Source organism: Pelobates fuscus, chromosome 2, assembly GCF_036172605.1.
Source record: "Pelobates fuscus isolate aPelFus1 chromosome 2, aPelFus1.pri, whole genome shotgun sequence".
In the NCBI taxonomy this organism is placed as follows: domain Eukaryota; kingdom Metazoa; phylum Chordata; class Amphibia; order Anura; family Pelobatidae; genus Pelobates; species Pelobates fuscus.
In genome coordinates, this window is record NC_086318.1 from 132,233,300 (window position 1) to 132,247,313 (window position 14,014).

At 39.1% G+C, this 14,014-nt stretch overlaps 1 protein-coding gene across 1 annotated transcript in view; it reads left to right on the forward strand.

Annotated features, from left to right (window-relative positions):
• Positions 1–14,014, forward strand: part of USP13 (ubiquitin specific peptidase 13) — a 100,132-nt gene that overhangs the window by 53,533 nt on the left and 32,585 nt on the right. Inside the window, exons 4-7 of the mRNA XM_063442697.1 lie at positions 9,995–10,113; positions 10,768–10,910; positions 11,878–12,062; positions 12,464–12,558. Coding sequence (XP_063298767.1) covers positions 9,995–10,113; positions 10,768–10,910; positions 11,878–12,062; positions 12,464–12,558 — 542 coding nt within the window. The remainder of the gene's footprint in view (positions 1–9,994; positions 10,114–10,767; positions 10,911–11,877; positions 12,063–12,463; positions 12,559–14,014) is intronic.

A 14,014-nucleotide genomic window follows, 5' to 3' on the forward strand; every position in this document is an offset into this window, starting at 1 on the left:
GCAACAGTGTCAAAAGCCTTACTGAAATCTAGGTAAGCAATGTCTACTGCACCACCCTGATCTATTATTTTAGTTACCCAATCAAAAAAATCAATAAGATTAGTTTGGCACGATCTCCCTGAAGTAAACCCATGTTGTCTCTGATCTTGAAATCCATGTGTTTTTAGATGTTCAACAATCGTATCCTTTAACATGGTTTCCATTACTTTTCCCACTACTGAAGTAAGGCTTACTGGCCTGTAGTCGCCCGACTCCTCCCTACTACCTTTCTTGTGAATGGGCACAACATTTGCTAACTTCCAATCTTCTGGGACTACTCCTGTTAACAACGATTGGTTAAATAAATCTGTTAATGGTTTTGCTAGTACACCACTAAGCTCTTATAATATCTTTAGGTGTATTCTATCAGGTCCCATTGACATATTTGTCTTTACTTTTGACAGTTGAAATAGAACCTCTTCCTCTGTAAACTCACACGTAACAAATTACTCATTTGTCCTTTTTCCTAATTGAGGCCCCTTTCCTTCATTTTCATCTGTAAATACTGAACAAAAATATTCATTGAGGTAGTCAGCTAGACCTTTATCGTCTTCTACATTCCTTCCTTCTTTTGTTTTTAATCTAACTAATCCTTGTTTTACATTCCTTTTCTCATTTATGTATCTAAAAAATGTTTTGTCCCCTTTTTTTATTGACTATTTTCTCTTCTGTGTGTGATTTGGAAGCTCTTATAACTTGCTTAGCCTCTTTCTGCCTAATCTTATAGATCATTATGTCTTCCTCACTCTGTTTTTTTTATAATTAATAAATGCTAACTTTTAGTTTTTTAATATTTTGGCCACACCTGCGAGTACCACAGGGGTTTCTTGAATTTTTTGCTTTTACTGACAAGCCTAATGCAATTTTCTGTTGCCTTCAGCAGTCCAACTTTGAAATAATCTAATTTCTCTTGGACTCCATTAAAATTGCCCCAGTCTGATAATGACTCATTTACACATATTCTAATTTTAGAAATGTCTGTTTTTCTAAAGTCTAAAACTTTTGTTTTTGTGTGGTGTGACTCAGCACTGTTCTTATATTAAACCACACTGACTGATGATCACTGGATCCTAAACTTTCACCTACAGTAATATCTGATACAAAATCTCAATTTGTTAACACTAAATCTAGTATGGCTTCTTTATGAGCTGGCTCTTCAATGACTTGTTTTAGAGACAATCCCATAAAGGAGTTTAGAATATGTGTGCAAGTTCATGGTTCTTATTCTCTAAACTGCAAGAATTTGTAGACATGACTCTAAGCTTATCATTTTTTAACACACTTGCTACAGGCACCTTCTGTCCTTGTTTTTTTTTTTGGGTGGGGGGGGGGGGGGGGGCAATTGGATTGATGTTTTATCACCCTTTTGCCCCCCCCCCTCCCTCCTAGTTTAAATACATCCTAGCAAAACCTCTGAACTGCTCACTGAGAACATTTGTTCCCTTTTGAGAAAGATGCAAACCATCTTTTTTACTTTTTTATACAGTTTATTTCCATTCCATTTTTCCATTTCTACCATGAGAAATGAAGCCAAATCCTTGCTCCCGACACCATTCACCAAGCCACATGTTAAAGTCACCAATACTCATCCGCGTGTCATTCTGAGTGTTATGCACAGGTAGAACTTCAGAGAATAACAGTGTGGAAGCAACCTGCCATATATCATTGGCAAAAACACTAAAAACTTCCTTTACCTCTGATACCTCATTGCATAACACCACTACACTTGGTGCCTGAGCCTGTCTCCACAACACCACTACCGTCAGTGCCTGAGTCTGTCTCCACAACACCACTACCGTCAGTGCCTGAGCCTGTCTCCATAACACCACTACCCTCAGTGCCTGAGCCTGTCTCCATAACACCACTACACTTGGTGCCTGAGCCTGTCTCAATAACACCATTACACTCTGAAAGTGCTGAAAATGAATAATGTAGAGCAACTGTGCAATATGCCTTTTATCCACAAATCTAAGTCTACCAGATCCTACAAGAATCCATCTGCCATTCCTAGTATGTCTCTGCGGCAGTGGCTTTGTAGCAGTTCCAGACTGAGTTTGTTTACCAGATAATTTACAAATCTCAGACTTCAAAAATGCAATCTCCAGCTGCAATATAGAGAACTGTTTACAGATCAGACAGCATCCAAATCTCCAAAAAGTGGAACGTGAAACAAATTCATAACAACTATTACACTGAACTAAGTCTGCCATTTTAATGAGGTGAATAATTTAAAATCAAACAAATCTTAATTTTCTGTAAAAACTTTTTTGTCCTCCTCTATACCTCAGATTACCTTCAGTTTATCTCCAGAATATCTCCAATCACACACTTTGATGTCAGCAGGGCCGGATTAACATAGGGGCTGATGGAGCTGCAGCTCCAGGCCCAGGCCCATGGAATAGGCCCATTTAAAAAAAAAATAGATATATATTTTTTTGTTTTTTTTTTCACACTACTCTGAGTGGTATTTTAAAGCACAGCCGGTATTTGAGGCTGCCTGGCCGTGAAGCTTTTGCAGTAATACCGGCAATACAAATGCAAATATTCTTCTCAGTATAAACGGAGATTACTCTGCAATACCAGCACTGGCCAGTAGGGGTCATTGTGTATGGAGAGAGGCAGGGATAGGAAGTTACAGCTCTACTCACTGATCCATGGGGGAGCAGCCACACAGCACAGAGAGTCCAGACAGCAGCTCCCAGCCTGCAGAGACAGACTACAGCTCAGGTAAGTGTAGGATAGAGGGAAAGGCAGCAGGGAGACATGGGGTCACTGAGACACTAGGGGACACAGAGACGTGAGGACACTGAGACACTTGGGGACACTGAGACACTAGGGACACTGGCTGGGAGGCATGTGGACACTGGGAGACATGGGGACGCTGTGAAACATAGGGAGACACATTGGGGCACGGATACACTTGGGACACAGTGTCTCCATGTCTCCCAGTGTCCCCATGTCTCCCAGTGTCCCCATGTCTCCCAGCCAGTGTCCCTAGTGTCTCAGTGTCCCCTAGTCTCCCAGTGTCTCCTAGTATCCCAATGTCTCTGTCCCCATTTCTCCCAGTGTCCCCATTTCTCCCAGTGACCCCATTTCTCCCAGTGTCCCCAAATCTGTGTCCCCATGTCTCCCAGTGTCCACATGTCTCCCAGCCAGTGTCCCTAGTGTCTCAGTGTCCCTATGTCTCCCAGTGTCCCCAAATGTCTGTGTCCCCATGTCTCTCAGTGTCCCCATGTCTATGTCCACAAGTTCCCCTATGTCTCAGTGTCCCCATGCCTCCCAGCCAGCAACCCTAGTCTCCCAGTGTCTGTGTTCCCATATATCTGTGTCCCTAGAGTCTGTGATCCCATTTCTCCCAGTGTCCCCATGTCTACCAGTGTCTCCATGTCTTACAGTGTCCCCATTTCTGTATCCTGAAGTGCCCCCATTTCTCCCAGTGTCCCCATTTCTCCCAGTGTCCCCAAGTGTCTCAGTGCCCCCAAGTCTCCCAGTGTCCCCAAGTGTCTCAGTGTCCCCGGGTCTCTCAGTGTCCCCATGTCTCACTGTGTCCCCATGTCTCTCAATGTCCCCTAGTATCCTAGTGACATGGGACACACTGAGACATGGGGACACTGGGCAACATGCGGACACTGACACTGTGATACATAGGGACACTGATGCCAGGCTGGCCTTCAAATTCTTTGGTCAGACATGCCCCCTTTTTGGGCATGTTCGCCCCTTTTTGGCAGTTCTGGTCACGCGATTCGCGTCAGTGGCCCACCCTTTTACCTCGCCCATTGACTTCTGCTTCACTGGACACTGCTGTTAGGGGGTATGGATTTACTTGAAAGATTAAAACATAAATTAGAGAGAGATTAGCATAGAGTATGTGTTTTCTTATAGCTGCATCCTTTGAGTTTGCCTCCAACACCAACTCCATCAGATACATGATGCTTGAGAGGTATGACTGTTTTAGTGTTTTTGGTCGATAAGATTCTGTAATTAGGCCCATCATAATTGCCAGCACCAGGCCCACTGGGCTCTTAATCTAGCCCTGGATGTCAGCCAATCTCATTGCGTTCCCCTAGGAAAGCATTAGATTGGCTGAGATTGTCAATTCTGATTATGTCAACTAGGGAGCCTTGCCGGGATGGAGCCAACCACCACCCTGGCCAATCAGGATCTCGTCATAGAGATGTATTGAATCAATGCATCTCTATGAGGAAAGTTGAGTGTCTCCATGCAGACCATGCAGAATAAATTTGTTTAGTAATCAGTAAATATTGTTTTTTCTAAATGACACTTTAGTTGCATAAATTATTTGTAAATCATCTACAATTACTTAGAACAGCCCAGCCCCTAGACACAACCCAACTCATATGCCTAAAATTAAAGTGCCCCTCTTTGTCCATTTTAAGTATTGGGAGGTATATAACCTAGCTCTTTTATACCTCTAATGACCATGTTTGGGCAAATGCCTTGACTTTGTGATAATAAGAAGAGATTAATGAGTCGTGGATAGTTTTTGCTGTAGAAGATCTGCTTTTATTTATTTTTAAGATGTCACTCACAAATCCCCTTAATCATTTGTTAAAAAGAACCATATTTCTTTTAATTCAGGCGTAAGACTCTTCTAGTTGCTCTCTAAACCATCACTGTAGCTTTGAGTACCCAGCGATGCGTAGATAGAAGCTTTCCTGAGTCAGATAACATTTTTAAACTGGAAACAACAGGAACTTTTCTTATCTTGTGTGTCTTTCAGTATGTGATACACAGGAATCTAATGATAGATACTGTCTGTTGGGCCTTTCAGTTGGTAACAGATCTAATTCTGAGTGTGTATTTCCAGTTCAGCATCACTTGCCCTCCCCTTATTTTTCCAGTACGTTCTGATACTTACACGTTAAGTCAGCTGCTGAATTCCCTCAGCACTCACTCTGCACAGTATTTCCTAAAGCGTATCCTGACGCCCAGAATTAAATACACAATTCCCAATAAATGCATTTATATGTTTTTTTCTTTTCTTTTTTTTTTTTTTTTTAAACAGATGCCAATAATCTTTTAGGAGTCTATAGGCATTGTGTTGAGACCTCAAAACGTAACTTGTAAAACTATGTTCTCAATTTAATATTGTTTGATAAGTTTTCCAGATGTTTTCCCCTGGAAGTTAGTGGCGAAACATGCGTCGCGACAGTTGTGTATGAGGGTGACTGAGGATTTGGGACAATGCTGCAGCTTACATTTTGATTGTGTAGACTGCCACCTCATACTATTATGTAGTATTTGTTTGTTTTATTATTTAATTTACACCCACCCCCTTTTTTTCTTATTACCTTTTATGATACTCTAGTTGTGGTTAGGGGTTGGCCATTAGCTTTAGATCAATCGATTTTCTTCCTTCATTATAATAGATAGAAGGGAGGGGGGCCTAGCCTTTTTTAAGGGGTACCCTTGAAGGCACGATAGTAGTATAAACTAGCTTCTCTATACAGTTCTATATTTTGTTTCCACTCATCCACCTCTTCTCCTCCTACATTTCTGTACTTCATTATATATCTTATTAGAACAGCTATATTTCTCCCTTATTTCCACAGCAGACCAATTTTTTTTACTTTAGTTGTTATTTTTGTATTTAGTTAACAGACACATTCGATGGTTTCTTTTTCCTTTTCCTTTCATACCTTTTACACGTTTGAAAGTTACACTGTATTTAATGTCTTAGTCATGGATAATTTCAGATATTGACATTACATTTATTCTCATAATCTTTTTAGTCCCATTAATAGGACATTAGCCAGGATTTACATGACATATTTTTCTTTGGCTATTTTCATATGTTTTAATAAACGTTTATTTTATTATTATTCTATGGGTTGCTTCCTGTCATGAACGATATGGTTGGAGTGGATCTTTCTAATCTCCACTTCTCTTTCATGAGTGGTCCTTAGGTTTCTTCTCATCATTATATTTAGGGGTTACCCTCCATCTTACATCTAGCAACCTGACACATGCTTCCTAAATCAACTCATTTACAGCAAGTTTTCCAGATTTTATATTTTTGGATAAACTTTTTAAAAAATGTAATATTATGAAAAATACCCCCCAAAATTTAATATTTTTATATTTTTAAAAATATACTGATATATCTTTTTATATATACATATATGATGTGTTTTTTTTGACATTTTAATATGTTGAAAAAATAATTTTAAAAGTTTATCCAAAATTATTAAATAATTTGGAAAACGTTTCCATCAATATTAAATTGAGACCTTTTTAGAAAGCTACGTTTTTTGTAATTGTTTATCAATCTCTCACATTTAAATGTTTGCTACAAAAATAACATTTGAGATATATGAAACACAATTTATCTTGGAAACATACTGGGTCAGTGTTTCACTGTTTGTTAATATTTTTCATGCGATTTACCCCAGTTATAAAGAAGTATGTTTCATTTGACCAATATGGAAGATAGAAACGTTTTTGCTACTTTTCATGGGACAATACCACATCCAGCTCACTGAGCTTGGCTGTTTCTCTCTTAAAACACCCAGTACAACGAAAATATTTGAACACATGTCAGACTGTTTGCTGTGTTTAGTACTACAGAACCATAAAAATGTGACTGACACACTTGACCAGGACAGTGGTGATCTGAGACTATACAAGATATAGTTGTTTGTTTTGTTGTGGTTTTTGTTGCATCCATTTATGGATTTGTTTTTCTTGTTCCCTAGTTCATGTTACTATACTAATTGCTGTTTTTCTGGTAGGGTTACTAGATAGCCACTTTCAAGAGTGGCAATATTTTGCTTTCCATATGGTAAAGTGGTAATCCAGATATGGACCCCTTTCTCATGCAGCCTAGAGGGATTTCTGCTATATCTCAATGACAAGACCTAATAACACATAACAAGACTGAAGCGATTATCTGGGGTTGCTCTATCTCTTGTGCATAGGATGCCAGCCTGCATTTTGGGCTGGATCAGTCTGATATGCTAATGGTTTAGGTTCTCTCTGTAATGGCACAAGATGTGCTAAAACCAGTTTGAGAATTAATAGGGAACCCACCAAAGGACACTCTATTTCAGCTGTTGTCTGTCTTAAATATCCTCTTGCATTCTGTTTAAATATTGGCTTTAAAACAAAACTGTCAATGCTGAAATTATACTGTGACAAACGCTCCTTACCCTGGACGTTTGCCATGAACTCCTGGATGAGTGTGGAAGCTGGCCTCCTGCCCACTGAAAATATCATTCGACAGTTTGTTCGTATGGAACTCTCGAAAGTGACCAATCACTACCACTATTTCTCTGGAACTAATTTGGGCAGACGCCACGTGTACGGTCGATCAAAACTTTACCCCTGTGGCGATTTGACTGTGTTCGTGTGATCTGAGCACTATTTGGACAGCTTGGGTTCTCAAATCCAGGCTATCCAGGGATATAATATTTGTGGGTGTTCCTATATGTGTTATATGTATTTTTAATATTTTATGTTTTATACTTTGTAACTGTAGTGCCTGGGAGATAATTAGTTTAACCCCTTAAGGACCAAACTTCTGGAATAAAAGGGAATCATGACATGTCACACATGTCATGTGTCCTTAAGGGGTTAAGCAATGTACACTAAATTATCTCCCAGACACAGATACTCCTGGGTATGTTGTGGGATTGTCCGGGGCATGTTGTGGGAGTAATTTACTATGTTACTGCTGGAGACCCCATGATGGGGGTCTGTGTATATAAGCTGGCCACTGAGCCATAATAAACTAGTCTTCTTGTAGAGAGCAAAAAACGGGTCGCAAGAGTATTCTGAGAACGGACAGCAGCTGAAATAGCCTGCCCTTCGGTGGGTCCCCGCTCAGAACTCAAGCTGGTTTAAGCTCATCTTGTGCCATTACAGAGAGAACATATCTGAAGCATATCAGACTGGTCCTACCCATACGGGCAGTCCAGATCCGAAATGCCAGCAAGTTCTCTCTGCACGAGAGATACAGCAACCCCAGACGATCGTTTCAGCCTTGTTAGGCATCATCAGTGAGGCATAGCTGATATCTCTCTAGGCACCGTGAGCAAGGGGTCCACGTCTGGATTACCCTTTAAACTTATGGAGAGCAAAAAACGGGTCGCAAGAGTATTCTGAGAACGGACAGCAGCTGAAATAGCCTGCCCTTCGGTGGGTCCCCGCTCAGAACTCAAGCTGGTTTTAGCTCATCTTGTGCCATTACAGAGAGAACATATCTGAAGCATATCAGACTGGTCCTACCCATATGGGCAGCCCAGATCCGAAATGCCAGCAAGTTCTCTCTGCACGAGAGATACAGCAACCCCAGACGATCGTTTCAGCCTTGTTAGGCATCATCAGTGAGGCATAGCTGATATCTCTCTAGGCACCGTGAGCAAGGGGTCCACGTCTGGATTACCCTTTAAACTTATGGAGAGCAAAAAACGTGTCGCAAGAGTATTCTGAGAACGGACAGCAGCTGAAATAGCCTGCCCATTCGGTGGGTCCCCGCTCAGAACTCAAGCTGGTTTTAGCTCATCTTGTGCCATTAGTCTTCTTGTACCCTTCATCAAGTCTTGGCTGATGTTTGGGTGTACCAGAGCTATAATCACTGCTTCACTGGGGAATTACAACAGAGGTACTCAGTTGGACTATAGGGGATCCGTTACATATAACATTTAAGAAAAGATCATGAAAACCACCTACAACATGTCCTACCTTTTCTGCATGTGGTTCTCCATTTCTTTTCTTAAGTTATCCATTACATCGGATGAAAAAAGACTTTAAGTTCAACCTTTATCACATCAGTTTTTACTGTTGATAAGCTCTTTCCAATTTTGCAACAAACTACGAAACATTTCCTTCTCAACCCCAGAATGACAGTCAGATCTCTCGTTTGATCAAGAAGCTATTTATGATTAAACGTTTTTCACATAACATAACTTTCCAGGTTGGTCCAGGCATAGCCAGGGCAGAGTATGCAAATGAAGAGGTGAACAGAAAGACTGTTTCATATTCTACTCTTCCACTATGTTCCATGGTTGTTAGAGAACCAAGAGAGATGTGGCTGGTTCCAGAATGTACATGTGGACATGTACCTTTAGTTTTACTTTGCATGCCTCACAAACATATCTTTGGTACATATAGGGGAAAAGTAAATAGAATATTAATAATCCTAGAAAGTGACAATTCCACTTGTTTAATTGCCCATTTGGCAAAACTAGTCTTAGGCTGTTTCTCCAATTCTCCATAAGCAGTTTTGCAATTATTACAAAAGGCATCACTGGTTTCAAAATGTAAAAACAGGGCTGATATCATAAAATGACAAGAAGTTCTTCAATTACTTTTGTCCAAGACACAATGATATTTAACACAATAAGAAGAGATGTCATGCAACTTGCCGACTCTGTCATAATTATTAGGTCCAAAAAAATTGACTGGCAACTTAAAAATGTCAAATGTCAAAATGTCAAAATCCTTTGAAGTTTTTGTTATTAGCTTTTTTTTTCCCTGCTGGCTCTAAGATTGGATTGATTGAGATTTCAAGCTTTAAAATGCTTGGATGCTCAGAGTCTGGCCGGCAGCCACAGACAGTGTTAAACAGATTACTGAGAAGACTGGAAGGAGAGCGAGCAGTGTCACATGAAAACCTAACTCAAATCAACCTTGCAACAGTTATGTGTTATGTCCACCCAGAAGTATTCAGTGTCAAAGGCCAGCTGCATAACGTCCTTGCATTTTTTTCCCCTGTGGATATTAATGCCTGTTTTGTAAATTACACCATGAAGCTTCCTCGATGAGTATGTCAGTGATGGTTCCAGAGATGTTCTAACATAATGTACACGCTAGCTGAGTGTAATGTGAGCGTAGTTCACAAATGTTTACAGTGAATTTTATAGAACATAATAAAAACATATTCAACTATAAACGTTTTTCAGGTTCCATTAATAATTGTTTCTTCCTTTTTCAGATCTAGAAACCACAGATTTGAATGACGAGGATTATGAGTATGAAGATGACGCAAAACTCGTTATATTTCCAGATCATTTTGAAATTCCTTTACCCAACATAGAAGAGCTTCCTGCCCTAGTGAGTGTGGTTGTCCTTGCTACCGCTCTAGGTTTATTGATTAAAAAAAATAAAAAAAATATATATTATTTCTTTAAAAAATGCGCCAGCCCATAATCCTGGATTGGACGGGTAGATGTTTATGTGTTATAGTTTGGATTGGATTAGATTGACTTCATTAGGGTTCACAAAAAAAAAATTGACTTCACCAGGATTCACAAAAAAATTATTATTTTCTGTTGTAAGATTAGTGATACTGATTGTTCCACTTAACACTTACTTCTGTTGAATTGAAAATTAAAATGTAAAATTAACTCTAAAATTTCCAAGCTCTATCTATAGCTGAGATGGAAAATTATTTGCGAAAATGGCTAGAGTGTAAACTGGAGAATTTTTCCATTTTGACCTTTTCAGACTAAAATGTAAAATACCCAAGCCAATAATGTCCATTCACTTCCCAAATAAGCTTTGCATTGCCAATGATATATATTCAAAGACAAGAGCAGTAGAATGTATAAGAGAAATTGCAAAACAGAAATAGTTTAGATCCTTCTAGAACAAAAATGGTTTTATATTTAAAAAAATAATTTCTAAGCTTGTTTTTGACTATGCTCCATATTAACAAGATCTGTGTGATTGCCTTCTGTTCCTCTATTCCTCTGTGTTTCCGTGCAGGTAACAATAGCCTGTGATGCCGTTCTTAATTCAAAGTCACCGTACAGGCAACTGGATCAAGATTCGTGGGAGGAAGAGTTGCAGGTTTCCAAATTTGCTAATAATCTTGTACAGATAGACAATGGTGTAAGGATTCCACCAAGGTAAGGAACACAGAGTAGTATTGCTTGGTAAATCCGTGGATAGGGTGGTAGTAGCAGGTAGAATTTTAGCTTTATAATTAATTGTTCATCTTAAATAAATGTTTTAAATTAATTTTCTTGCATGAGATTTCAACTTCAAAATTTCTGCAACACCATGGGGTCAGGGAGATTCACCAAGAGTTGGAAAACAAATTATACAAAAAAATGCAAAAACATTTCTATGACACCTACTCAACCTCTGGAAAATGACACTTCTGCAAATTGCTATTCATTAATTTTGGAAGCACCCTTTGCATGCATCTTTTGAAGATATTAAGCATTAAATATACATACTGAATTGGAGAACTTTCTATTGTTTTGGCTATTTTGCAGGCGGCAAAAGGGATATCCAGGTAACTATGTCTTTTAGATTTTCAATGGCATAATAGGTAAATAAAATTTGTATAACATTCCTGAAACTGACTTTCTTATCCACAAGTTTTGTTGCGGGTGACAGGGTTTTAAATGTGTGACCAACATATCTAGAGAGGTCAACTAGCATTGTGTTCTGAAAAGTGGCCTAGAGTGCTAAACGTGGGGCAGTCACCATGGAAACCTGTGGAATGAACAGGCACATTGCATTGACGACTCCTCTCCTTGTTCATGCTTGCATCACTTTACACAGCAGACTTTTATACATTATCCTCAGTCCTTCTTCATGTTTAAATACAGTCTGACACTGCCCCATACACTTTATCTTTAAAATGCATCTACTGGTAGTGTCTTCAATTTAGACCATGGTTTATGATAGGATATGCTTGCATTTTGTGTATTATACGACATCATAAATTAGATATTATTTTGCATTACGGGTTCTCCTGAATTAAATGGCATTTAATGAGGTTTAAAACAATAGTTAATTATACTTCTTAGGTTATTTTTTTTTTTTTATTCAAGTAGCCCACTTTATTTATGAATTGCTTTGCAGTGGCTGGAAGTGTTCGAAATGTGATCTTCGAGAGAACTTGTGGCTAAATCTGACAGATGGTTCCATCATGTGTGGGAAGTGGTTCTGCTCGGGCAGTGGTGGAAATGGACATGCACTAGAGCACCATAAACAAATGGGATATCCCCTAGCAGTAAAACTTGGTACGATCACTCCAGATGGGGCAGGTGAGTGGCTAATTATTCAGCAGGATGTTTCATGTGTGCATAAGCTCAATCTATGGTTTAATATGCGTGCAATCTTCAGTTTTTCTGAGTCTCACAAATGCAATGTAATTCTCCAACAATCCCAATTTCGAGTTCCTCATAATGTGAGTCTAACAAACAGTCATTTGTTTCCACAATGCAAAGTTCCCTATATGCAATATGTAGAGTAACTGTGGATTGTGAGGTGTTTTATCATTTTATATTGTGTAGTTTTAGTAATACAAAACCCTTTAGGTATGGATTTTAGGAACTGCTTATTCAGCTTCGTGTGTGCATTTCAGGCTGTATGGTTGAGCTGCAATATCTCCTCTCTATGTACTGTTTTAACAGTGACATTGCATGTTTTTTGTTTTACCTTTCAGATGTTTATTCATTTGACGAAGAAGAAGCTGTTCTAGACCCCCATTTAGCCAAGCACCTAGCTCATTTTGGTATTGACATGTTACAGATGCAAGGGGTTTGTATAACAGTCATCTGCTTCATCATTTGCATTCATTGTATATAGATTTTAAATGCTATTGCGGAACTACATTTAACATACAAATATTCCACATAGGCAGTCTATATAATACTTACATATGGTGTACCTCCATTTTGTTGGTAATATATTGCTATTTTTGCTGTTTTTGTATGTCACATTTGAAGGTTTTGGAATCATGTCTATATTTCTAAGACTATTAAAAACAATGTGGGATTATGTGTTTTTTCTCTCCCACACAAGTAAAACAGATGCAAGAGACCCCTAGTAAAATGCATACAATTCCTGGGTTTCGCATTATAAACGTGTTTTAAATGGTATAAAAAAATAATGCAAAGTCAAAATCAATATTAGATGCAAAGTGAGTTGTTAGCATACTCTAAGTTAAGAAAAAAAAATTAATTACTTGAAAATAGTGTATATAAAGAAGTATATAAACACTAGCAAATCAAATGTGTATGGCAACTAAAAGCACGGAAGGTAGTATGTTTACCTTCTTTGCATTCTGTTTTTCACGTTGTGTGTAAGGGATGCTCAAGATTTAAAGGAACACTCTAGGCACCCAGACCACTTCAGCTTAATGAAGTGGTCTGGGTGCCAGGTCCAGCTAGGGTTAACCCATTTTTTTTTTATAAACATAGCAGTTTCAGAGAAACTGCTATGTTTATTAATGGGTTAAGCCTTCCCCCAAATCCTCTAGTGGCTGTCTCATTGACAGCCGCTAGAGGCGCTTGCGTGATTCTCACTGTGAAAATCACAGTGAGAGCACGCAAGCGTCCATAGGAAAGCATTGTAAATGCTTTTCTTTGCGACCGGCTGAATGCGCGCGCAGCTCTTGTCGCGCGTGCGCATTCAGCTGATGGGGCGGAACGGAGGAGGATCGGAGGCAGAGATCTCCCCGTCCAGCGCTGGAAAAAGGTAAGTTTTACCCCTTTTCCCCTTTCCAGAGCCGGGCGGGAGGGGGACCCTGAGGGTGGGGGCACCCTCAGGACACTATAGTGCCAGGAAAACGAGTGTTTTCCTGGCACTAGAGTGGTCCTTTAATTAGAAAAGTTAATTTAAAATGTGCCTCAAGTATTGCTCTAATCTAGGCTCACCATCTGATGGTCTTTTCTGTGAATACTTTCCAATTGTTATATCTTTTTATACTGAACTCTGGACTAAAATACGTCTGTTTTTTTTATACTGTTCGTGTTTGTCATTTTGTTCTTATTTATAATATCAGCTTTATACTCATTTTCTATAATCGTATTTATTCAAACCTACTTTATACATCAGAGTCCAATATTTTCCACTTACCACTACCCATTGCTTAGTGAAAATGTAGCCCTGACAAGTTAAAATTTAACCCTGCCTAATAGAAATTCATTCATCTTGGTGAGCTTGCCATGGTCCTCCCAGATTGCAGTCAGTGGCAAGTAACATTTTAGTCTTG